Raw genomic sequence first — 27396 nt, forward strand, 5'->3', positions numbered from 1 at the left:
TCTGCATTTATGTCTTTGTGTGTGTGTGTGTGTGTGTGTGTGTGTACGTAGGTACACAGGCATGGATGTAAGCATGAGTGAGTATATGTGCATATGAAGGCCAGATGCCTACATAAAACTTATTCATCAATTAAAACTCCACATTTTTCTTGAGAAAATGTCTCTTACTGATTCTGGAGCCACTAACTCACTAGACAGGGGTCCATTAAGCCATAGTGATCCTCCTGCTCCCCTCTCCCCAGTGTCAGGATCACAGACTTAGTTCCTTGTGTCCATCTTTTTATGTGGTACAACTGATGCATGTTTAGGTGCCTAAACACTAGTAGGAAGCACTGTATTGACTCAGCCATCACTCTGTCCATCCCATGCATTCATGACTTTTTAAAAACAACTTGAAAACATAATAATTTTAATGAAAATATTCAATATCTGAAGGAAAGATAAACATATTTTTTTACTTAGATCACAAATCGGGGATGAGAAAAAGACTTGTGAGAGAGCAGGTGATGCTTATCCCCTTAGAAGTCGAACCACCATTTGGAGGAGATTAGTTACTAACCAGCTGAAAAACATCCTTGAACAAATTCTGTGAGGAGGTATAAATGTGAGCCCAAAACAAGAGGCAGGGCCTTTGAAAACTTGGCATAGTTTGGGCTGCTCATTACTCCACTTTGAGATGCTCCTAAAGAGAATTGCTTAAGGGAAGGCTTCAGTGCTCCAGACTGCTGCTGAGGTTCCAGGTTCTAGTTGCTCCAGGTTCCAGCAGAAGAAATCCTGCTGATTATGCCAGGAGAATCATTCCTTGGAACCGATATCCTTACGGTTTCACTACTGTATTCTTTAATCTCCCTTTCCTATTGTTTAGGTTAGCCGGGTTATAAGTGAGGTACTCTCAGTTAATAAGTTCACAATAAAATATGTTTGGTAAGAAAATTGTGCCTACAAATATCTTTTAGAATAAAACAGAAAACAAAAAGATGTTTCTAGAACAATACCTAGTCCTCCAATTTTCTGCAAACCATATCATGATTTCTTTGTATTGGTTAAGTTACAATCATGAAAGTATAATCACTAGAGCTATAGGAATATTCAACTGGCCCTTCAGGACCTGCAGGAGAGCCTCCTTATCCCCATCGAATTGAAATATTTTTATTCTTACATGGACTCCTCAAGATGATTTCATCTTTATAAAGATAGGATTGTAGATATATGAGAATGCATACTGTATCTCCATCTAGATGTTAAGTGGATTCTTTTACCAACCAGTTAAGATCATAAGTATAGGAAAAAAGACATATGCCCAGGCATTGTTAGAATCAGGAATTCTGACCCATAATATATGGCCTCCTAATCATAATGCATAAGACAGGCAATTGTCACAATTCATATCAGCCAATTCATACCCAACTAGTCACTTTTTAACATGAAAACAGAATTACAATTTCCCTGTTATTCTTCAGAATGAACTTCCCTTTATACACATTACCCTAAAGGTCATTCCTACTGTTAACTATACAAATATCAGTTTAATAGTTTCATAGCACAAAGTGTGTGATAATGTCCAGCACTTGCTTGGGATCCAGTTTTGAAATCTGCTGCTCAGAAGTACTTGAAAAATTTTATAGCTATCTCTAAGACAGTGCCTGTATATATAAGACAAAAAGAAGTTACCAGAATAATGATAATATGTAACCATAGGGATCTGATGATACCTTAAATATTCAAGTTACTGATGCTCAGGTTTTCTATGTACACCTGAATGACAAGGAAGTATGGTGCTGTTCTTGATGATGTGATGGGATCTTAATTTGTTTGTATAATACATATGTTATCTTTAAGTAATGATTATAGGTTTCCAGTAATAAATAATGTTTAGGAAATTAGAAATTGTGACATGTCAGTCATTATACATCTCTAATCAGCCAATTATAGGGTAGATATAATGTCAATGGAAAAAATATAAAAACAAACAGATTTAGAGAAAAAAAAACAGGAGAACTTGGTAAATGATTTTCTAACAGTTGCTTTGATGCATTAAGGACATTTCTTCCCAGAGTCTAGAGTGAGTGCTCATGAAGAGTCAGGGTTGCAAATTTGGGACATTTGAAACTATGAAAACAACAGCCTCAAAGCCTAGCAAAGGAACGTGTTTGCTATTTGAAACAACCTAAGAAAGCTGAAGCATGGTGTGCTAGAAAACTCAGACTAGTTAGCTGGTGAGAATGCAAAACAGTATTACTACACATTAAAAATTTCTTCAGAAAGTAATAGAATTAGACATGATCGCACAATTAATTTTCTAAATATGGTTCTACATATGCATATGCATGTACATGTACACATATATATGTATATTAAACTGGAAATAAACTATCCTCATACACATATTCATAGCAGCAATATTAACTTTGTTTACACTTGAGCAAAAGTAGAAATAACCCATGTGTCAATCAATGAATGAACATGTGCACACAGTATGACAAATCCTTACGACAGGCTAACCTTCATCCTTAAGAGGGAAGAGACTTTTGTACATGCAAGTATGGGTGGCTTTAATAAATATTAAGTTAAATTTAGAGCCACCAAGGCACAGAAATAATTCTACCTATATGAATTGAAATACTAAAATTCAAAGATCCACAAGGTAGAACAGCAGTTGCCAGGGAGAGAAGAGAGGAACAAGAGTTACTGTTGAATTCAGTGGTAATCAACCTCGCTAATGCTGTAAGCCTTTAATGCAGTTCCTCATGTTGTGGTGACCCCAGCCGTCATTTTTCTATAGTTGCTACTACTTCATAACTAATTTTGCTACTGTTGTGAATCATTATGTAAGTATGATATCTGATATGTAAGTTATCTGATATGCAACCCTGTGAAAGGGTCATTTGACCATATTTTAGGTCCGCTGGTTTAATCTACTTTAGCATTCATCTTGGCAAAAAAGGCAATATTGAAATGGCGGTGGAAGAAAGTCGTTACACTCAATGCAGCCAAACTGCATAGCCAAGGACAATTAGGATGGTGTTTTCTATTATGTCTATGTTTTCACAATTGCGATGGGTGAGTAAGATGGCTCAGCTTAGGTAATTACATTTGCTCTCAAGACTGGGATATCTTGATATCTTGAACCCATGTGGTAGAAGAAAGAGCTGCCTGTGACAGGGTTGTCCTCTGATCATTAGAGGTATGTCATAGCACAAGTACTTACACACAACGACACACAGACACAGAAACATACACACATGTTAGTGAAATCAAAACCAGGAAAGTGTGTGTGTGTGTGTGTGTGTGAGTGTGTGTGTGTGTGAAGACTGAAAAGGATCAAGAACCATAGAATACTTTACAATAAGCAAGACAAGAAGATATTGAATGGTACTTCCTGACAAGGATGTGGGGCATTCCTTGAAATCTAATTGATATTTTCATGGATTGTATTATTAAATTTGATTTAATATTGAGGGAATGAGCACAGAGAACAGAGACAATTAAAAGGCTTTAACACTTGTCTGGGCAGCTGTGATGGAGGTCTTTAGTTTAAGTAATGCCACCAAGTGAGGAAAAACAAACAGTTTTGAATGCTAAATTTGAATATCCTGTAAATCAAGTGTGCAGAGGTACCAGGAAGCAATTGGACACATGAGACTGAGTTTTGAGTGAAAGCACATGCTTAGAATGAGGGTCTGTGCCTAGTTTTATTGTTACTTGTTAGGCTGTTTTCAGCTGATATCCCTGGGAAGCACGCCTTTCTCTGAAGGTCCCCCACTGAAAGGCTGGGGGACCAGGAGGAGTAGAGGGAGGGGAATCAGTGGTCAAAATGTACTGAAGAGAAAAGGAAGAAATAATAAATAGATATACATATACAAATATAGACAGAGGGGGAAGGAGAGCTCATTAGGATATAGATTATGTTTAAAACAAATATACAAGAATATATTCTTGTCCTACATATATGAGTAAATTAATAAAAATTCAACCAGGATCATTTTATTGCTGTGTTCAAAATTCAACCACTCCACCGAGTAATATCAGAATCCTTTAGGCCATTTGTGATCTGTGCCTCTGCCCCTTCAGCTTTCTGACCTTTTTATATCACTCTCCTTTCACCAACTCATTGAATCCCCCACGCTTTACATTAATACTCAGCTGTACTCAAACATCCCAGACACACATTGGCCGCAAGGAATTAATATCCCATAAAGTCATATGTATGAGAGAAATCCCATCCTGAATAATAAAAGGGAGCTTTTCATTTCTTCTTTATATTAAGACGTGAGTAGGTGAGGCTGAATTTGCTGTTCTGGATTGTGGACAATTTCTCAGCCTAGTTATTATAGCAAGGAGGCCATATATTATTGATCAGAATGTGGGATTCTAATGCTGCCATGATACATGCCTTCCTTCCGGCCACTATGAACTTTCTCTGATTCATCAAAAGCACATTAAATATCTCTGTGGAGGAACAGTATGTATGTATTTACAGCATGTATTTTTATAAAGATGGGGTAGCCTTGAAGTTTGCATATAGACTGACATTTTTTAATCTAATAAGGATAATGAGGTGTCCCAGAAGCTCGGGAAGGGTCAGGAAGTACCTCTGACCATGGTGTGTATATAGCTCTCCAGGATACACCTCTCCAGGTACCAACTTTAGCAAGTGGCAGTAAAGCCAGCCTTCCCCAGGTCATTGCCTCTTACTGCCTCTGTAGGGTTTATTACATTTTTATGCTAACAATTTAATGTAAGTATTCCACTGCTTTTATCACATTCCCTTTTATAAATCCTCAAACTACTGCAACTAGAACAGTTCCTGGCACGTAATGCTCAAACATATGGGTTTTCAGTCTGTATTTTCTATAATGTTAAACACAACTGTCATTATATATAAAATTACCACAATTTTGTATAACTGTCTACACAAAATAAAAATTTTAAGAGAATGAGAAAGGGAATGATGAAATAAGATAAAAATACAGATATTGATGCTTTTTTTCTTCCTAGTAATCAGACAGATTTGTCTCTCCTGGCACTTTTTAATGAAAATGACCTGCTGAGTACCTTCTGCTGTATGTAGCACTGCCAAGTAGGGTCAGAAAGTTGATACTTGGAAAAATTCTCATTTATTCTCCATTTACTGTACTGCATTTTACAGTTCATTTTGGTAAAATTTTGTTAAAGTCCTTCATAGCCAGTATTTCTGTAAAGCAAATTACAAAAGGCAGTTGATATTTCCATGTTCTGTCTTCTCCAGTGTGATTCATACACATGGAGTGTTCACACCCATTTGACAGGGTTTCTCTTCACAGAGAGGCATTATCTCCTTAGGCCACTTCCACCATATGTCTTGAATATAGTTTGTTTGCTCACCTTTGACCTCTACCTTATAGCTTTATTAATTCTTCATTTCTGCCATTTTCTCAGCTTCGATGAGCCTAAATGTGGCTCTATCTGTTCAAAGTGTTGATCCATTGTTCAAGCTAGCTTCCCAATCTCTATGCATATTCTAAATGAAAAACATATATCTAAAATGCAAATCTAGCATGCACAAATGAGAGATAAATGTCACGTTAATCTCTGGAATGGGTTACCTCACACAAGATGATTGTTGAAAAGTAGAAATAGATAAACAAAGAAAGAAAGAAAGAGAGAAAAGTAGAAATAGAGAGATTAGCAGTATCAACTTTATTGAATAACTATCACTGCACACAATGTGTAAGATGTTAAATGACATGACATTTATGAAAATACTAAGTGTAGCATACACAAAATTGGTATTAGTAAAGTTTAACTATTATTGTAATAAGATACTGAACAAAGACTTACAGGTTTTTAATGCTGAGAAAAAATGAATAAAGACTAGTCAGAAAAAATATAGTCAGTTTAAAGAACTAGGCACTGAGACGTCCCTAGTCTTTACTAAATAATATGCTAAATTATAAACTCATTAATTTTATTCTACTTTAAGGGTATGCAAAGTGTGATTTGAAGATATACCATTATATCTTTAGAATTCTAAGTCAAGATACTCTTCAGGTAATTAGCAGCTATGTCCAAACTATTGTCATTGGTTTTCAGAGAAACAAACAGCTCATAATGCTTCAGGTAATTTTGTGATTTGGGCTATACCAGTAGCTATCTTTGGCTGCATGCAGTGTGCGATTTGTGAACGGACAGATCCATTTCTAGTGTTGTCTTTTTAATTCATAACAGGAGGAAGTGGATATGCTTAGGAGAAGTGTAACAAATACAAGAACGTATGTATTTAGCCATAATTAAAGTTTTCTGATTATAAGAGTAGATAAGTGTGAAGAACCAAGTTATGTGTTACTTATAATCCACACGTGCTCCCAACTACATTTATGCAGTCACTTGTCCATCTACTGTGTAACAAGGAGTTGGTATAACACTGAGAAATTCAAGTATGGTCTTTGGTTCTAGCCCAGGGAGAAGAGTGTGACCCTCAGAGAAAATGCACCTAGGCAATGCAGAAGGTGGACAAACCGATTAGAAAATACACTCCCTACAACTTTCTGGAAGACAGCGCACAAAGTCCAAGGCTTTGAGACATCTGTAGCCATGTTAGTGCAGTTTGAGGGAAGTTAAAACAGGATTAGATGGTGAACATCAGACCGCAGGATGTGATGGGCACAAATGAAGAAGAGTTTGGGAAGTGAAATGATTCCATCACGTCTCTCACGAACAATCAGTTTGGCAACACTGTGGTGTCTAGAGTACAGGAAGACAGAGTGGTGTCAAAAAAGCAGGTGTGGAGTTACTTTCAGGTGACAAATGATGACAGACTGATATGAAGTGTTGTGGTGTGAATTTAACAGATAGGATGGGGAAGATAAGAATATTATAGGTCATGGCCATTGAAGAGATATTGACAGAGGTGAAACAGTAGTGAAGCTGCATGCAGCAGGCTGGGACTTTATGTTTGAGGGGTAGTATTGAGAGTTAGTCTGAAACAGAGGATACAATTACTACTTTTTGTTTATGTTTATTTTTGAAACAGAAACTCATTCTCACAATTAGTATGAAAAAAAAAAAAGAACACACAGAAACAGTAAACAGTCAACATGCAGCTAATTAGGCTTTACTCTTTAATCCTGAAAGCATTAATAGAAAGAAACCTCAACAAATCCTCTTGACTACTATTGCCTTTACAATTTTGAACTATGCAGTGAATGATCTTGTCGCTCTCACTGACTTTAAATTCTAGCACCAGAGTTAACTACAGTAAGCAAAGTTTATAGAGAAGGGAAATATTACATGGCCTATGAAATATACTGGCAATGGTCCCAGTAACACACAGGGAATCGTCTCATAACTGAAATCCTGGCTTGATTTTTACGTTTATTTCTCAAATGTCTAGAAAAATGTTTCTACTTCCTATGCTCTGATACATGGATTAAGTTATGTATTTCTACACTGGACAGTAGTAAGTGGATTATTTATCAGATTTTATAGCAATTATTAATTATACTTTTGAAATTTCTTGGAATTCTTTTGCATTTATCCTTTCTGTGACTGGAATTGTATTAAATTAATCATTGATTTGGGAATAATTTACATTTACATAGCAATCACATACTCATCCAGGAATGAATATACACCTCTCTCTCTGATATATATACATATATGTGTGTGTTTTCACTCTATTTTCTCATGTCTCATCTAATTAAAATGTAACAATTTTCTTTGAACACATTCATTCATATCTTATCAAATTTAACTCTATATATCATATTTTAATTTTGTTTCCTTCTTTTTAATGAATAATATAGATAATGCTATCATTGGTATTTGAGAGAAGAGTAGCTTTTCTATTTACATATAAGATATCTACCAGCTTATCAACACTTCTAATTATTTTCAATTGTTTTAGTGTATTTTTGGTGAGAATTTGAAATATGCAGTCATACTACTTCTAAAAAAATAATGCTTTAAGAAATGAAGTGTTTGGAACCCACGATATTTATTTTAAATATCAATTAATGTCTTCAAAATACTTATGTAAGTTGATATGTTGTTTCTATCTTGTAGCCCATATTAATAGAGTAAATTTCTATTTATTGTGAAAAAAACCGAAATGAAGTGTTATGTATTTAAAAGGTTTTATTGTTTAATTTTTACTCCTGAAATCTCTACATTGTAATACCTGAAATAGTGACAATCTGTCAACCTCTAGATTTTAAAGAAAATGTTTTAAATATTTCATAAGTTAGCAGAGTACTTGCTCTTAGTTTCTTACAAAAATAATGAATGTTTCAAAAGATGATTATATCCTTATGAATATGAATTTTTAAATATCAATGACTGTTTCGTAATTTTTCTTTTTGTTTATTGATGCAGGTATAAGTCAATGTTAAATGTTATTTTATAAGTAGATAATGGGCTCCTCCCAAGTTTAGATAAATGGCGTCATTGATATCAGAGGCAAACAAGACTTTGTCATCACAAATAAACAAATGCCTCATAAGAAACAGGAATATTTTGTTATTCTCTCAAAAAGGCCTGTAGTCATGGGTCGGGGTCTAATATGTTAAAGCCCACAATACCAACCCATGCCAAATCTCTGTTATTGCTACAGTCGATTTCACAGTAAGACTATTGAGATGCCGTCGGTTGTTGTAACTTCTTTATAACTGACTAGGCTTAAGTCTTGGAGAAGTTAAATTAGTCTCCCATGATATGCAGTAATTGGAGCAGGGCTCAAACTGCTAAGAGTCAAACCCATCTTATCCAATATTTTGTCTTGATTTACTTTGTTGTTTGGGAGGGTTTTTTTTGTAATTGTTTTTGTTTTGACGTGGTATGACTGTGTGTGTGTGTGTGTGTGTGTGTGTGTGTGTGTGTGTGTGTGTGTGAGTGTGTGAGTGTGCATGTGTGTTACAGAATAATTGACCATTTCAAGTGAAAAGGAATCAAACATTCTATGAAAAAATGAAAAAGTTTGCTGTGTCTATGAACAGGACTCAAGTACTCAGAATCTTAGAAATATTTTTCCAAATAGAAATAATCTTCATTTTCCTTTACAGATTGTTGCTGTGAGATTCAGAATAGCCACGTGGCTAAGAACTAAAGCTGACTTCCAATTTCCTTGAAAAAAAAATTAGTTTTGGCTTTGCCGACTCCAATCCTTGTGCCAAATGAACTGCACTTGAATTATAGTAAGAGTCTTGGAACCTTAATTCTCTTATAACAACCGCTGGGGTCTGAGTTTTTAAGCCTACCTGCCATGAATCAACTCACTATCATAGATGGGTCCTACCAAAAGTCTATTATAAAGTATTAATTTCTTGACACAGTATTTGCATTTTTTTTCACCCGTCAGGAACCACATGAACCAAGGTAATTTCCTAGAAGATCATATTCTTTTGCTATGGGTGCAAACCCTCCTCTTTCCCCTAACTTGTAATTGTTTACTTAGATGAATTTTTGTTGTTATGACATAAGCTTTACTTATTTTAAGCAAAATAATACTAAACTTATACAACTTTGGCATTTGTCAAAAATAAAAACCAGCTTTACATGACATAAGTAAGTATCTTTTATATGATAATGACAACATTAAAACAGGGTGCCTGTTTATCAGGTCCTAAAAATGTCTTTCAAGATTCAAAATACTTCTTGGGAGCAATGTATTCTTTGCAAGTATGTTCTTTATTTACAAATATGTTGGGTATTATATTATTTGCACTATTACTTTAGAAAAATATTAGTACATATGTTTAGTATGACCTGAAACTTAAAATCCAACTATGTATAGATATGTAGTAAATACTCTTTCAGGACTTGAAAGATATAAAATGTGATTCTCTAAATTTGTTTTTATTTTAATTTTGTTGGGTAATCCTCTGTATATTTTTCTGTAGGTTTTTCAGTTCTGAGACATGTATTAAATTCTATGAACGTGATATCACCATATAAAAAATAATTTAGCTTATATATACCAGAAAGTAGAAAAAAAATCACATTAATAATTTAAATGGCACTGCCATAATAATAGGCTAAAATTGGATGTTAGTACACTCTTTAGAACAAAAATCCTATTTTCCCATATGTCAGAACAGAAGAAAGGGATCATAGATGATGAGAAAATTAATAAACTCATGTGTCATGTGCTGTTCTTTATTGCACTCTGACTCATAAATCTACTTATGAAGTAATGTTGGTTAGGTTGTAGAACTTTTATTATGATCATGGTATAAAGTAAACTGATAGTCTTTGCATTATTTAAAAGGAGAAAATGAAATGTTAAGTTTGAAGGGTAAAATGCAATACATATACATATATATGATTATTTATTCTTTATAATGGGTATACATGAATATATGTTCTTCCAAATTTATATTATATGTAAACAGAATTTAGGGGATATGAAATCAGGTTGTTAGAATGATACTCCGATAAACTTTATGAAATTTTTACTGTATTTATGAAATTTATGTCTGTATTTTTTATCGACAATGTTAAAGAACCTGTAAACCATCTAAAGAATGCTCAGAGGTCATGGTACATGTGATGCTTAGCCACAAATAACTCATCGTATGCTTAGAAGTGCTGTTTATTTCTGTTGCTTGCCTAGCATCCTTATCTTATTTCTTTATTTACTTTGAGACAAAGTCTCATTTGCTCAAGATTGTCCTGAAACCACTATGTAGTGCAAAGATGACCTTGAGCTGCTATTCCCCATCCCTCTGCTTCCAAAGTCGCAGGGCTACAGGCATTTGGCTCCCCACCATGATGATTATGCAGTGCTAAGGGTCAAAGCCAGGATTTGTTTTGTGAATAGGAGATAAGCACTCTAACTACTTAGCTACAACTTCAGCAGTTTTTTATATTCTCATGTTGACTATGGAATATCACATCAGATTCCCACCGTCTCACTTATATAACAGTGCATATGACGGTTAATTTTGATTTTCAGCTTGATTGGATTAAGAAACTTCTAGGGCACTGCACTAATGACACACACCTTTGTTTGTTTCCTGAGAGAAGTAATTGAAGGTGAAAGACCTGCTCTGACTATGGGTTCCATGGATAGTAGCCCAGGCTGGACAAAAGTAAAAAGGAAAGAAAGAACAGTGAGCACAGCATTCATGGCCCTGTGCTTCCTGACTTTATCCTTCATATCTATATTGATATAGACATAGATATATATTTTTTGTTTTATGCTCTGCATTCATTGTTTTGATACAATTTGACCTCAAATAATAGTGCTACTACTAAGCTAAAATATAGCGCAAATATGTTTTTCTTATGGTATGTGAACATATTTGGTATGTGTATATTTAATTTTGTCAATGACTCAAATATTACTAAAATTTATGCCTACATGTACTATTGAGTTGTAGATGCAGAATACAGACAACATACCGAAAATTCTCATTTCAAACATTCTAACAACTTGAATTCACCCCTCCTAAATTCTGTTTTCACATAATATAAATTTGTAAGAACATCTATAGTTGTATATTAATTAATTATTAACTCATTAGTCAGTTAGTCTCTACCCCTCCTTCCTTCCCTTCCTCCTCCTCCTCCTTCTTCCTCTCTCTCTCTCTCTCTCTTGAGCCCCTTCAATATTGCTCCTATGTATGTATTTTTTTAACTTGGTCAGTTATTATTGGATAAACATTTAGGGGGTTCATCTGGTGAATTCTGAGTCATCTTTGGTTGCCTGTGTCTCCTTATTTCAAGGTGTGATCCTGTGAGATTGACCCATATTGACATCTTTTCTGGTTTGTCATTATTCAAGTCTTGTTTGGACACCCATACTGTCAGTGTTCATGGGAGTAATTGTCTGTTATGTAAAGGAACTTTCTCCTCTCTCCTCCAGGATGTTCCTGTGTCTTAGGAGTGCAGTTTGTATTGCAGATGTATCAACTGCCAACTGTGGCTGGGCATCGAACAGCTGTATCCTTCCTTGGTTTGTAGAAACTGCTCCATTTCAATCTTCATTTTGTGGCAAATCCTCTCACTTGTGACTTCCTGCCTTTTTCATATAAGAACCTTGATGACTAGATAGGGTCCTCAATTATCCATGATAATCTGCCATCTCAGAAGCCAGCACTGCTCACACCTACAACAAATCTTCTGACCAAAAATTACAGGTTTGCAGGGTATTAGTGTTTACATTTTGGAGGAATAAGCTTCCTACAGCATATCACTATTTGTTTTTTGTTTTTGTTTTCAAGACAGGGCTTCTCTGTATAGTCTTGGCTGTCCTGAACTCACTTTGTAGACCAGGCTGGCCTCGAACTCACAGAAATCTGCCTGCCTCTCCCTCCCAAGTGCTGGGATTAAAGGTGTGCATCACCACACCTGGCCTTGTTTTGTTTTGTTTTTGTGTATTTTCTAAGGTTCTTTGTTTTCTTCAAAATTTTCAATTTACTAAGAGTTACATATTTCTGCTTTGTAAGTCTTCTAAGGGATCTTTCTTTTTATGACATTCTTAAGTAAATACCACATTTTCAATATCCAGTGCTTTTCTTTATAGGTAGTCTCACAAACAGATCTACCATAATAATGACAATAAGCTTGAATATGTGTTTCTCTTCTCTCCATACTCTCAATTATAGTCACATAGGTCACTTGTTTCAAACCATGAGTTGCTGTGGTATATCATATCACTAATAAAATGAGTGTCCAGTGAACACATCTGCATGATTATAGAGGAAATTACCCATTTCCTGAAAGTAAAAGTTAGAGTAGTTCCTAGATCCCCAGCCACTCTTCTGCATCATTGCTGTACTTTCAGGAATGTTTACTTTAAATCACATCATCATTGATGGTGTCTGACAATTTCCCCCTATTCCTGCATTCTTAAGGGCAGGCTAAACAGATCTCCAGACTCGATTTCCTGAAGGCTACTTCCTAAACTTCATCAAAAATTCTTTCGTTTCTTTATGTAAGGCATGTACATAAGAACTATGGTGAATTGTAATGATCTTGGACTTTTTTTAAAGCTGAAAATCTGAGGCACAAAATAAATATTTCAGGACTCCTAGCTGCCAGTAATAGCAATGTGATTTCTAGGGAACCTTGAACAAACAGTGCAGTTTGGATGTATAATTACTTTAACAAAACATCCTAATTAAAAGGCAATCCATGAGGATTACACTAACTCTTTAAGTTTCTGTTCATTTTCACACAGGTTAAGCCAACTTGAGAAAGAAAGAGAAGCACCAGAGTCCAAGGAAGGAAGAAGGGGCAGCTGAAGTCTGTATAGCACCACCTTTGCCTAGGGACTCAAGGTTCAGAGCCATGGTCATGAACACATCTCTCTGGAGTCACTAGAAGACCTGGGAATGGAGATAGTACACAGCAGGTATATGCCAAGAATGCTAATGTTTCAGCTTTCTTCCAATACAGATTTCTTTCACTATGGAAAACAAAACTTTCCATTTTACATGTTTTTCAAAATGACTGTTTCTCTTTTATATATAATTTAGCGAAGAACAAGGCAACTCTATGTGGTTGCTTTTCTTACTTTGGAATGATTTCTATTCAAAGCTTTCCAACATCAGCTCTGAAACCTTGGGTGGAAGTCATTTTCATGTAATTTTATAATTTAAGCATGTACATTAATTAGTGAAAATGAGATAAATATTTAAAGAAAGTGTACTTCAATACAATGCTTATAAAATAATGTGACCATGAGTTTGTGTGTGTGAGCATGGGTATGTTTGAATGGATTCTGGGTACTGTTGTGCTTACCAAGTTGGTCCACTCATTAATACAATTATTTATATTACAGGATAGACTTTTATACTATAATGGTGGAGTGAAAAGAAAATCAGATGGACTTCAACTCAACTTTACTTTTAGGTCTTAATAAAGAATCATAATTGCTGTGGTCATATGGTCCCAGAGGAAGTCCCCTTTCATCAGAGGTCCAGTAGAGGGGAATAGAACAGAAGAGGGAGGGAGGGAATAGGAAGATGCAAGTGAGGGGATAACAATCTGGATAAAATCTGAATAAATAATAATAACTTAAAAAAAGATTCATCATGGATCAATAAAACAAGAAGTTTTTTGACCAGTCTGACTAATTTCTCACAGTGATTGAAACAGTTTCATAGAGAAAGTAAAGCTTGCCTTACTCTTTAATAGCTAAATTCTCTAAGATCAGTTAGTTTCCATTATGTTTTAAATAACCTGATATCACACTTTGTACCATGTGCACCAATGAATCAAGAAGTACGAGTTCCTCTAGCCTCCTTTTTAATGTACTCTCCGTATTCACATTGCTAACCTGTATGTGAGAAGTGATAAGAAAATTTTCAGCAATAGTCATCAGGATGGATTTGTAGAGGAATGAAAATGAAAGACGCAAAACTGAACTGTGCAACGGTAAAGGACTGGTGAAAGAGTTACATTCCCAGAGCTGTAAAGATGACTTGATGGTTCAGAGAACTTTGTAATCTTGCTGAGGACTCAGCTTTTGTTCCCAACACCCATATGGCACCACAACCACCTGTGACGCCACTTGTGGGACACCTGCTGCCTTCTGATGGCATCCTCAGGCACCAGCCATGTAGTCACACAAATACTTCATACATGTTGGCAAAACTCTCAAACTCAGAAAACAAAAATAAATAAATCTTACAAAAGAGTAATATTCATATAAAGGGATATATTTTTCAGAACCAGTAATGGTTGCAGTAATATACTAAAGGCATGCTATCTAATAGAATATTTGAGAGCTTTTCTGTTTAATCATACTTGTCAAAACACCCTTCCCTTAAAATACCTGTTTCTAGCTCTATTCATTTTAATGAAATAGTTTCCAATCAGTGCAACCAGTAGAGTTATTCTCACCAATTTCTTGTTTGCACTCCCTGTGATTCAACACAGAGGAGGCTCTTAATTACATTTCGTAATACTTGCATCAATAATGAAATAAGGAAATGTATAGAGAGATGCTGCGTGGAACAGGGAGACCATCTGAAAGGGAAAATGTGGGAAAGCTCAGTAAGCATAAGGCTTTGATATGGTTCTACTAATGAGAACTACATCAGATTACTGCCTACAGCAGAGGTGTGAAGGGGTGGATACACAGAAGGCAAGGGCATGAAAAAGAGCGAGAAATCCAGGAAAGGTTGTGTTCCATCCAAGCAGTTGTGATTTTCTACGTTGGGTCCATTTGACATTTGATTCACTCACGGTCGGGAAAAGAACATATAAGTCAAGCGCTGAGTCCTTTCCAATCTGGGTATTTTATAGGACCTCCTGGACCTCTGCTCCATTTATTTTCACTCCTTCCAGTAAGAGATACGGCCTCTAGGTTTGGGTAAGTGATATGATCTCACTTCTTAGAGTCATTTGCCTTGAATCACAGCAGCGCTGTTTCATAAATTTCTACCTCCATCCAAATCTGTGGGGTCAGTGGAGACTTTACACTGAGCGCTGGGCATGGATTCACAGAAACAGACCTTGAGTTCCAACTATTGGTTCCTACCTGACCTGATCAACTTAGTGAATAATTTTAGGTTCTGTTTCTTTGAACTAAAGAGAGTAATAATTGCCTTATGAACGTGGATGAGAGGATAAAACAACAACAACAACAACAACAACAAAAAACGAACATCACAAAAACTGATGTAAAATAGAAAAATTAACTATGTTAATGGCTTATAATTCTTTAAATCAAACAGATGGTAGCCTCATAATCATCAGCTCAATTTTTCTGATCTCATTGCAAGTGGAGCTCCAGCTTTAGGACGTCAGACCTCCATCTTGGCAGGAGGACTGCTCTCTGTCATACTCACATGGGTGCTCCCTCATTTTCTTATTGTCTGCACTACATTTTACTTAATCTGAGAGATTTTTTTCCTATACAAAGTGATATTCTGTAGTCATTTCTATTTCCTCTATAATGCTTTTAAAAATATGTTTATTATTTTAAGTGATGTGTCTGTTTATGTATGTGAATGGCTACATTCCCTTGAATGTACATACCTTCTTATGCCAGAAATGTTGGATACCCGCGGAGTTACAGGTAACCGTGAGTGAGCCAGTGTGGGTTCTTGGACCTCACTTTTTGGAAGATCAGCATACAGTCTCAATGGCTACCCATCTTTTCATCCTTGGTTTATTTTTAACTATTTATCACTACCCGTGTCTAGCTGAATAGAATGTATACTTCTTGAGAACAGGGACTTTATTATTTTGCCTGAAAAAAACATTAAAAACTATTTGAACACATAAATATGTATGAACTACTCTCTTATCTATTAAGGAAATATGAACTTTGTAAAACTTGATTTTGTGTCAATTATATAACCCATGCCAATATTTTATTACAGTTATTTTTGTGTAAACCTCTAGTATTGGCCTAATCTTTATTAGTGTTTAGCAAGTACATTTTTATACTTTAGTGCTATCTTTTCAAAATGAAATTATAACACCTCTCTAAAAATTAATGATGTGCTTAGTATAAATAAGTTATTGATTTAAAGAAAAATTCCAATATTTAAAATATTCATAATGTGGTCAAAGTTCAGTCTTGTCATTTAGAACCAGCCTGTGCACATATTTGATCACTCCTGATTAGCTTTTTAATTCAGTGCCACAATGTATGGTGCCTATGCTAAAGTAAACTTCGCAGTTGATTACTCTCTGCATCCTTATACTCAGTTACTAATTTTATGGGAAAATATCACTAGTCTTCAAGTACTAGTTTTACTTTTGTTGGTGTTGTTTCGGTAAATGGTCTTCATCTTTCGACTCAAATGTATTCTCTTCCTGTGTTAGCCTCCAAAAGGCTATATTTCTACTTAGTCATCAACATGACCTGCTTCAAGTACTATTTGTAAAGTAGGACGCTCTTTCCTTAGTCAATCCTTTATCCTCTGTCGGCTTGTGGGATACTATGAAAATTCGTCCTGATTTACCCTTTAATAATGATCATTTCTAGAATTTGGCCTGTTAGGTTTCTGCTACTTTGAATATGAAGAAAAATATGTCTTTCTTAACAGTATTTGATCTTCAGAACAGCTCGCCATGTTTGCCATGAAGCAGGTTTTTGTAAACTATTTTTTGAATGGATATTTTGGTCTGTAGGTAAAATGACACCCTCAAGCTCATTTGTTTTAACATTGGATTCTCAGTGGTTGGGTAAGAGTGTAGAAGCTCTTGATCATAGAGCCTTGTTGGAGGGAGTGACTCAGAGGAGAAGACCTGTAATCTTCATCCTGCTCACTCTCTGGGGCCTGACTGTTGTTACAATGTGACTAGCTCTTCTGTATCATCTCTTATTTCATCATTAATATTAGGGAATGACCTGGTAGAACTGTAAGAGAGAATAGGCCCATTCTCTTTTAGGTAGCTTCTTACTGGGTGTTTGGCAAAGGTAATGAGAAAAGGAACTAACACAATAGCTGGTTGTACCACATGACAGTGACTATTGCCATTGTGGAAACACCATCTGCTCATTGCTCTATTGACATCACAGTTGCTTTCATTAAATCAAATCTGTACAATCATGAATAACAATAGATTATTTTACTAAATTAAAATGGAAAAGATAAGAAAGAGAATTAAAAAGAGTTCAAGGATGTAATAAAAACATTTGAGAGTACTGAAAAAAAAACAGAATAAGATTATGGATATATCAGAGAGGAAAAAAGAAGAAGAAAGAAAAGAGATACAGACTATTTATTCTTTATTTTTCCTCAGGTAATCCCATGTCCAAACTTAAGAACTAAGAGTTTATCATTCTCATTATTGTGTGATGAAAATTTCAACACATAACTGGAGTTTAATTTTAATTGTTTTTCTTGGTCTTAGTTTTGAAAGCGTAAGATTAAGTATACATATTTTCATTATCATTTTTGTCTTATTTTCATTATTTACTTTTTATTTTAGTCCATATTATATATGCCATTTATGTATTTTATGACTTGAAATTTATTTATTATTTCTTTTACTAAGTTTTCTTAATTTTTATTCAGCTATAATGCTTTTATATCAAGAGCAATTTTTCACTTGGTGATTTTTATGACTTGGCTTGTATTTAATTTATTGTTATACAAATTTTATAAGAACCTTAATATCTTAACTCAAAATGTATCAACATAATTCACAATAAAGCAAATTAAGTAGGTTTTCTTCAGCATAACAAATGGTGTCAAATATAAACGCTATTAGAAACAAGTGAAAATATTTGTTGGCATTGTGAAGGAACATTTTTAAAAGTTCAGACAAGAGAAGCATCTGATACATATCAGGATTACTGTCAGAAAGAGTAGGACTTCCTGTGGAGAAAACAGTTACGGTTAAGAGTTTAAAAATCTATAATAGAACAATATTCAAAGCATGAAAAATGAAACTTATCATGTGAACCATAATGAGTGTACGGGTAATGTCACTAGACTATGAACATCTCCAAAGACAATTTGTGTAAATAGTGTTTTTAATTGTACATATGACGACAGAAGAAAAACAAATAGTCTTAGAAATGGAGTTCATGAACTTTCCTATAGCACCGATGAAGCTAAGGTCACTAAGGAAGAGACAGCAGAGTGAGGTCTTACCATCGAGGTCATTCTCAGGGGTCTCCGCTGTGTACCAGTTGGAAGGTGGTCCAGTGCCATTGACAGTCATGGCTGACACTTGGAAACTATATTGACTCCCTTTTTCCAATCCTATGAGAAGAAATTTCCACCAGAAAAAAAAAATGTTATAGAACAATATGAATTTCCAGCTGGGTTCTCAAAGCTTTAGAAAAATTGTGACGATAATTGGCATGATTTAATATTGTAAATGTTTTGGTAATTATTGTTATTTTGATTATAGGAAGAGAAATAGCATAGAAGGAACTAAAATTATATTTCATAAGCTATAAATTATTGTGTATTTTTTCAGTTTATAAAAATGTATCATTGAAAACAGCCTCAGGGTAGATGCAGATTATAAAATATGAATGATGAAGAAATAATCAAAAATAGCAAGAATTTTCCTCACTGTTCTTAGGAACCCTGCCTATAAATCAAGAGCAGTCAATGTAAAAATGTATATGTCCATCATTCAGTGTAGGTTACTGATTATGTTTACACTGGGCCAAGAAGGAAGAATCCAAGGCAACTGAATTTCAATAGAAAATACACACACTTTCATTTTAAAATTCTTTTTTCATATATTACATCTCTACCACACTTCCCGCTCTCTTTTCCCCCAGTCTTTTCTCCCTCCTCTCATCTCCCAGAGACCCACAGTGCCCATAGGCCTCCCCCCAGAAAAAAGCAGGCCTCTCAGGGACATCAGGCAAACAGGACACTACAAGTTACAATAACACAAGGCACATGTCACATCAAGGCTGAGCAAGGTAAGCCAGTAGGATAAACGGGGTCTCATAAGTAAGTAAAAGAGTCAGGGATGTTCTCAATCCCACTGTTAGGGTTTCTACAAGAATACTAAGCTACAAAGACATAATTAATATGCAGGATCCCTACAGCTCTCTGTTCTCTGCAAGTCCCCATGAGTCCCAGCCAGTTGATTCTGTGGGCTGTGGCTTTGAAGATCCACTCCCAGTATCCTTTACTTTGTGTCAGATCTCAGAGTAGAAAGAATTGAGGTCAATCACAGTAACAACATGGGTGCATTATATTTTCCACAGTAATGGCAATGGAGATTACTTTAGAAAGAATAGAAGTTACAGTTAGAGAGGCCTGACAGATTATCAGTTTTACGGGTTTAAGATTTTGATCTAAAAACCTGGTCCCCCACCCCCACCCCAGGTCTCAAAGGCATTTAATAACAATGGCAACTTGCTTTACAAGTTGTTGTTAAACAAAAAAAATTCTTGTTGTCCTGGTTTCACTGTCTCTTCCCCAAACTCATCTTTAACTATAATGATTGCATTTATTTATTTATTTATTTATTTATTTATTTATTTATATAGTTAGAAGGGACATTACAATGAGATTAAACCATGAAACCTTTGCCATTATCCATGAGTTAGTGTTGCTTGTAGCAGGAGGATTAGTTACATCAATAATGAGTTCCCATACAAATGATGAGATTTGGCCAGATTTTCTTTTTGTACATTTGCTTGCAATTACATAGTCCTTGATGGGGTGACTCTTAGCATATATGGGACTTTGCTACCAACCTTCAGAGCAATGAGCCAATCCACCTACTATTCTTTATTAACCAGGCAGTTAGTGCAGTCCCATTGAAACTAGAGATTCATATAATGTATTCTACATACACAGGAAAATGTCATAGTGAAACTCAGTATTTTGTACAGTTACTACCTGTTTTTTAAAGAACCATGGGTCCTTCTTAAAACATTGACAATGCAATGTAAATTGGCAAGTCTTTAGATCTCAAGGAGTTGAAAAGCTCTTATAGAGATTATAATGTTGTCTGACTTTTTTTCTAATTTTCTCTCTGATAATATGAAACAACATCACTATTTGGTACCGGAAACATATAAGTGAAATAGATTATCAAGGCATGATGCTTATTTCAGGGGCCAAATTACACACACACATGTACACACACACATGCACACACACATATCACCAAAAATATGAGTACTTTGTAGTAATGTAGTTTCTAAATGACTACTCATAGGGTATAGTGTTGACCAGATGGTGTTTAAGAACATGTACATCAAAGCGTAGGTAGAGAGCTCATATTCTAGAGAAGCTTCTAGTTTTATAAACTGGAGAAGCCCAGTGTGCTGAGTCTGTAATTGGTGGCTTGTCATTGCTAACAGTGATACGTTAACTGTCTACAGACAACATTCTACAGAGACTTTTGTCATCCTTCAGGAAAGCTTATAGTCATTTAAGTTTGCTACCCATTTGTAAGCACCACACTAACTAACATGTATCACAGAGGCATCCTGAGAAAGTTTAGATTTCTAAGGAAAGGCTGCTCAGGGAAGACGTGTTTATCCAATCATGGCAAGTAATGGCTTCTGTAGATGTCTTATGTGAGACCTAGTTGAAGTTCACCAAGAAAATACTCTCCCATGCTAGGCAGAAATTCACCACGAGAACATATTCTTCCATGTCAGGTAGAAATTTAGCTACACTTTTGCTCCAAATAAATAAGTAAGCAATGACACCAAACATGTGTGCAACAACTGCTCTCAAAGGCTGTGTACCCGGCTTCCTGTGCCAACTGGGCTGGGCTATGACCTGCAGTGACTCAAGCACCAATCAAAGTTTGGCTGATACATATCTTGTGGATATCAAGCTACAGTCCATATGTAGTCTTATGTTATGAATGTTATTAAACAATCACATCAAAGCCGTCTTAACATCAGGCCTCGGATTTCTCTGAAACAGAAACTCTATCTTTGGATGCCAAGTTCTGCTTGAGGGATCCAGGCTACATTATAGTCATGTCAGGCCGTTCTTTGTGAAATGTATCTACACTAAAAAAGAAGGGTGTGGATATCATACATGATGTGATTTCTACAATGTTTGATGGGACCATAAATCCTGCACCGTTCCCTATATGCCTGAGAGAGTGTGTATGAGTCCAAAGGCTTTTAAGAATAAATTTATTATGAAGAAAATATTGGATATCTATTTTTAGTGATAAAATTCTGTCATTAAAAAGAGTATCCTTGCCTATTGTTACCCTTCATACTAAGAGTTGTTAACCACTATAATTCTTTTCTAATTTTATCCACCACATGCCAGAAGATGGAATGTCTTATTCAAGCAGCATGCTTTCTCTCATATTAGCCTTGTTAGAAAATTACTATGCTGTTTCCAGTTTTCAGCCCATCAAATACGAATGCATGTGTATCATTTTCTTTATTCAACATTGGCTACGAAATATGAGAACACTCTTAAATTCAGCTCCAAACAACCTTTCCTGAAGATCACTCAGAAATTAAAAACATCACTTTAAAATTTAGTTGATATGGATTCCCACAAGACTGATGCCTGCAATTTAAACTCCTTGTTAGAATTATGAATTACTTTGTTACTGCAGATGTCCAATTATCATAGTAAAAAAACCATACACAACACAAACACCTGTCTAACAAATAGAGCTTTGTAAAAAAAAAAAAAAAAAAGAATTGCATTTCTACCCTTCAATTATACCCTACAAAAAGAAAGCATTAAAGCACTTCCAATTTTCTCACATCCAAATCAATACATCTATGTATGTTCGAGGCATTGAAAACATGGGGTCAAACCCTGCACATTTTACAACACTGTGGATTTATATTGAAAATCAATAACTATACTTACTAACCATAAAGAACATCAGGTCCAGGATACATTATGGGGGAAAGCCTAAACCATAGTATATTTTGAGGTGCACGGGACTTGTTGGCTCAGTAATGCTTTTGAAATCATGGTCGAATTGTCTAGAAATGCAATACGTGTTCCTCAGCATGACTCATAGTACTGCAAAAAGAAAGGCAGAAGCTCTGTCAAATTTGCTTTACTGACTGTTGTTCCTGCTTCAATTCAAACCCAAAAGAAGTATGGGTGACATTTTTGAGGTTAATAGCAGTCACAGTTACAAATCTTTTTGATCATACTATGTTTAAATTCCCCCATGGGCTCTACTTTTTTTTTTTTTTTTTTTTTTTTTTTTTTTTTTTGGCACTAAGATGTAAGAGTGGGATTAAAAGCTACAGTTTTCAATTCAGAATCCTTTAAACCTTTAAAGAGGCAAATGGACAGTTACAAGCCATTTACAATAATAAGCCAATTAACTCACATCCTGCCTTTCCTTTGGGTGGCAGGGTAACAAGCTGGAGTGGTGATGGGTTACCCCATGGTGACTAGATACTGCTAGTGTCTTACACAGCTCAGAAAAATGAGGATGCAGAGCTGGATTGTTTATCTTTGAATGAGTCCATTTTATCGGAACACAGAATTCAAATGGATTGTGCTTGAGGGGAAAGTTAACATGGATCTGTAATGGCCTGAGTGGTATCTGTCCCAAACTTATATATAGGAGGAATATCAGCATTCAACCACATGTGCAGATAGGTCCTTTTGGACATAATCAATTGAAGAGCTCAATATAAAATGATTATTATGAATTTAAGGTGAGTACAATGTCACTGAATAATTTTTAAATCTTTAATGTGAGACTCATTTTTATTGTATCTCACTCTCAAAAATATAGGTTTATTTATTTATTTATTTATTTATTTATTTATTTATTTATTTGCTCTACAGCCCTCTCCCTCCTCTCCTTCCGGTCTCTCCCTCCTTTGTCTTCTCCCTATCCCCCTTTCCCTACTCCTTAGAAAAGGGAAGCCCCTCCCCCACACACCCTAGCACATTTAGTTGCATCAGTATTGAGTGCATCCTCTTCCTCTGTGGCCTAATAAGGCCACCCTGCCTGGGGGAAATGATTGAAAAGCAGGAAACAGTCCATGTCAGGGGGAGTCCCCACTCCCCTTACTGGTGGACTTTCTCAGGGATCTACATGAAGACCAAGGTACTCATTGGCTACATCTGTGTAGGGGCCTAGGACCTATCCATGCATGGTCTTTGGCTGGTTCTTCAGTCTCCGCAAACTGATAGGACTGATTTTAAAAAGGTCTATTGTTTAAAATTATTTATGCTTTAAAAACTATTTTCTATGAAAGTAATACTTTAAGGAACATGATTTTGTTTAAAATATTGCAAAATTGAGTTATATCTTATAATAACTCCTAAAATTTGGAAAACTGGGGATGTATCTCTGTGAAAAATGTGAAATCTCAATTCATATATGCTTATTTCCATGAGCACATAACACATATTCACAATGTTTTCCATGAACATTATACTATTTTATGTCCTAAAATAGAATAGGGAAGTTGGTATTACAGATTTGCCTCCTGAATACAGCACTTCTACTTGTTTTTACTATTGTTTCATTAGCCAAATAAAATAATCACTAATTTAACTTCTGTTTCTCTATTTGCAAACAAGATTGAACATTTTATCATATTTATTGGCAATTTAGAGTGCTTTGAATTGAATTTCCAGTCCTTAGTATCTCTGTTCTACGTTCATCTTTTATTTTACAAACAAAGTTTATTTCATATTTTTAATGTTCTTATGTGAGGGAAAAAAATCCAATGACAAGAAAATGTCAAGGAGCCTACTCTCTGTATTCAATAAAAGGAAGAAATGAAATATCCTCATGCCTTTTTATGTCTACTATTAAGTATTAGAAGTATTAAAACATTTTCAGTAAGATTTTTTAAAACTGTGCTTTTTCTCAAAGCAACCACATGTCATGTTAGGTACTTTAATGTGCATGTAGGTCTTACTTTCGCATCTGTTTTTGTTCTTCATGTTATTTTTTCATGGTTGAGGAAGATACGTCACAGGCTTGACTTTTTAAAAGCTTTGACAATAGTGTGTTAGAGTGTTATATCAGGTTTTAAAATTCAACAACACCCACTTAGAATTTTGCCTAGTTTTAAAATAGGTGGTCTTGTGTTCAATAATCTATCTTGGAAGCATTCTCCCATTTAAGATAAGATGTACAGACAATATTCCTATGGGAATAAACTATGTTATTCTGATGTCAAAGATAATAGTCTAAGGAAAAGACAAAGTATGTGTGCCACCCTCCCTCTCCTCTTCTTCCCCCCTCTCGTGATTTAAAGTAATATTTGTTGCATATCTGGCACAGAAGAATAACTCTGTTTAATCTCTGCACTTTCAGTGATCATTTATTCACTAAATACACATAGATTTTTATGGAAAAATACATGAGTCAATGACTCTACTTACTACAAATCATATGAGTTTTAGTGTGCCTCAAATCACACAATCATGTGCTATGAGGCTGCAATGGCTTATCTTCATTGTCAGCTCTACTAGATTTAGCATCACGCAGGAGCCATTTTCCTAACAATATCTTTGCAGTACTTCCTGAAAAGTTTAATTAGGTGCAACGACTCACACTGGCTACAGTTGATGCCATCCCATGAGTTGAAGTCTCAGACTGAATAAACTGAGCACTAGCACTCATCTGTCCCGATTGTGAACACACAGTGACATGTTTCTCCTACTATAATTTCCCTATCATGATGAACTGCACCTTGAAGAATATGAGGCCGAATAAGCTCTCCTTGCATTACTTTTGTCAAGTGCTATGACACAGCAATGAGAAAAGTAACTGATACAGAAAATTGGTCCCCGAGAGTTGGCAGATGATGTGATAAAACTGGTCATATGGTGTAAGGGCATTTGGAATGAGTTTGTGGGACAGGCATGAAAGGGTTTAGAACTGAAGAGTAGAAAAGCCCTTGAATGCTCTAAGCCAAGAAATTCTGGCAAGAATGTGGGAATATCACATTCTCCAAGAGGACTGCTCTGTCAATAGAGAAGCAGATAGTGTAGTCTTTGCTCCTGAGGTTTCAAAGGGAAACAAAGACTCTCCTGGGAGCTGGGCTAGATGCCTTTCATGTTACATTCTGCCCCAAATCTGGCACCTTTCTTCCCATATCCTAAAAAAATGGAGTGAAGCCAAATTTAAAGGTAATGGAATAAATAGTTTGTTATGTCCAGGAAATATGACAACCAGGCTGTGTCATGGTTGGAGAGAGGGAAAGGAAGAGAGAGAGAGAAAGAGAGAGAGAGAGAGCGACAGAGAGAGAGAGAGAGAGAAAGAGAGAGAGAGAGAGAGAGAGAGAGAGAGAGAGAGAGAGAGAGAGAGAGAGAGAGAGAGAGAGAGTCTTTAATGTATAAAGCATTATGAACAGATGTAAAGTTGCACTGAGGCCTGGTAGGAAACAGAAGCTGGAACTGTTAAAGAGACTGATGCCACCACAGAGAAACCTGCTATTATGCACTTGGAATATTGTAAAGGTGCCCTAAAGGCAACTCATCAGGGGTTCCAAGTTGTAAAATTGCAAGTTCAATGGATATTTGAGAATTGTGCTAAAGGCATTCCTTGATGAAAACAACCACTGCAGGGAGTTCAGTTGCCGAAACACACAGGCACCACTACAGCTATGGCAGATGGCATTCAGAATAGACCTATAGCTGGTAGCAGGTAGTGTTCTCCATGATGTGCTGTTTTTTCCAGGCATACAATAAGAGAGAGTGAGTATAGCATGGAAGTGAGAAACAAGAATCTAGAGAGCAAGTGAGACAATGTGTGGCAGAGTTAGATTCTTTGGGAGAAAGTTTGAGCAGCAAGTAGAGCTCCATTGCATTAAGCTGTGAAGATGAAAATCACTGCAGTGGGATGTTTGTGCCAGAGATATGAACTAAATGCTGAGGAAAGCTGAGGTTAGGGAATAGAGCACACACAAAGAAGCAGCTATGCTTGGCTTGCATCTTGTAGAGGAGTTGCATGTGTGGGTGCTATCCAAGCATGATGGAGACAGATGATGTCTCCAGGAGTTCCACATGTTGACCATGGAGCTTGTGGATTTCGAGGTTGCCTTTCTCTGTTTGATCTTGCTTTAAGTTCATCTTTTACTATTATGGGCCAAGGATTTCTTCTTATAAGAGAAACACTTATTCTTTATAATTAAGTAGAAGTACATCTTTTATTTATTAAAATATGGATACAACCTATTGAGTGTTTACTCATGTTTCCTTAAAACACAATGGATGACTTTATTTTTCCATATTAGGTATTTACCAAATCATATCATCAAAAGAAACATGTTAGGATTAACACACACGCATGCGCGCGCACACACACACACACACACACACACACACACACACACACACACACTCATGCACGCATGCACACACACCAGAGAAAGAGAGACAGAGATAGAGACAAAGAGGAATACAAAAGAGACACAGAGACAGAAATAAATAGAGAGGCAGGCATTGTGGACTCATAGGCATTTTTGCAATAAACAGGACAAAGGACATACAATGCTTGACTCATTATTTAACTGGACATGGTATTCTAAGGGATAAAATATCCACTATATTTAAAAAGGGCTATAAGGTAATGAAGCTAAAATTCCATGGTGGTAGTTTGTAAACTGTTTTCATGGATAAGCTCACAGATAAGATTGTTTTGTGTCTTATAAGACAATTTGAACAATGTTAGTATCGTTACAATTTTGAGGATTTTACAAAGGCTTTAAATTTATTTCTATTATTAGAAGTTCATAGGTTGTTGATGATCAAGTGTGGGAAATTACAGTTTTGAAATTATGTATTTAGGTGTGAATATGAAGGGAGTGGTGGACCTTGAATGTGTTTATAAGGGTATGTGTGTACAAGTGTGCCCATCCATGGGTACATGGGATATTTGCAGGTATTTAGATTAGAAGTTTACAGCACACATCTCGTCTTGACCCCTTTTTTGGAGGATGCCCTCACTTAGCCTAGAACTAACTAATTGATTATGCTAGTTGACCACTGAGCTAGAGAGATTTCTTTGACTATGCTTACACTTTCAGGCCCTATGGCTAGTGTT

General features: G+C 35.7%; 1 protein-coding gene across 1 annotated transcript in view; it reads right to left on the minus strand.

Moving 5' to 3' along the window:
• The window catches only part of Dcc (DCC netrin 1 receptor), a 1118465-nt gene that overhangs the window by 165884 nt on the left and 925185 nt on the right, over positions 1–27396 (minus strand). Inside the window, exon 14 of the mRNA XM_051163583.1 lies at positions 18543–18653. Within this exon, the coding sequence (XP_051019540.1) occupies positions 18543–18653 (111 nt within the window). The remainder of the gene's footprint in view (positions 1–18542; positions 18654–27396) is intronic.

Source organism: Acomys russatus, chromosome 20 (assembly GCF_903995435.1).
Source record: "Acomys russatus chromosome 20, mAcoRus1.1, whole genome shotgun sequence".
Classification (NCBI taxonomy): Eukaryota; Metazoa; Chordata; class Mammalia; order Rodentia; family Muridae; genus Acomys; species Acomys russatus.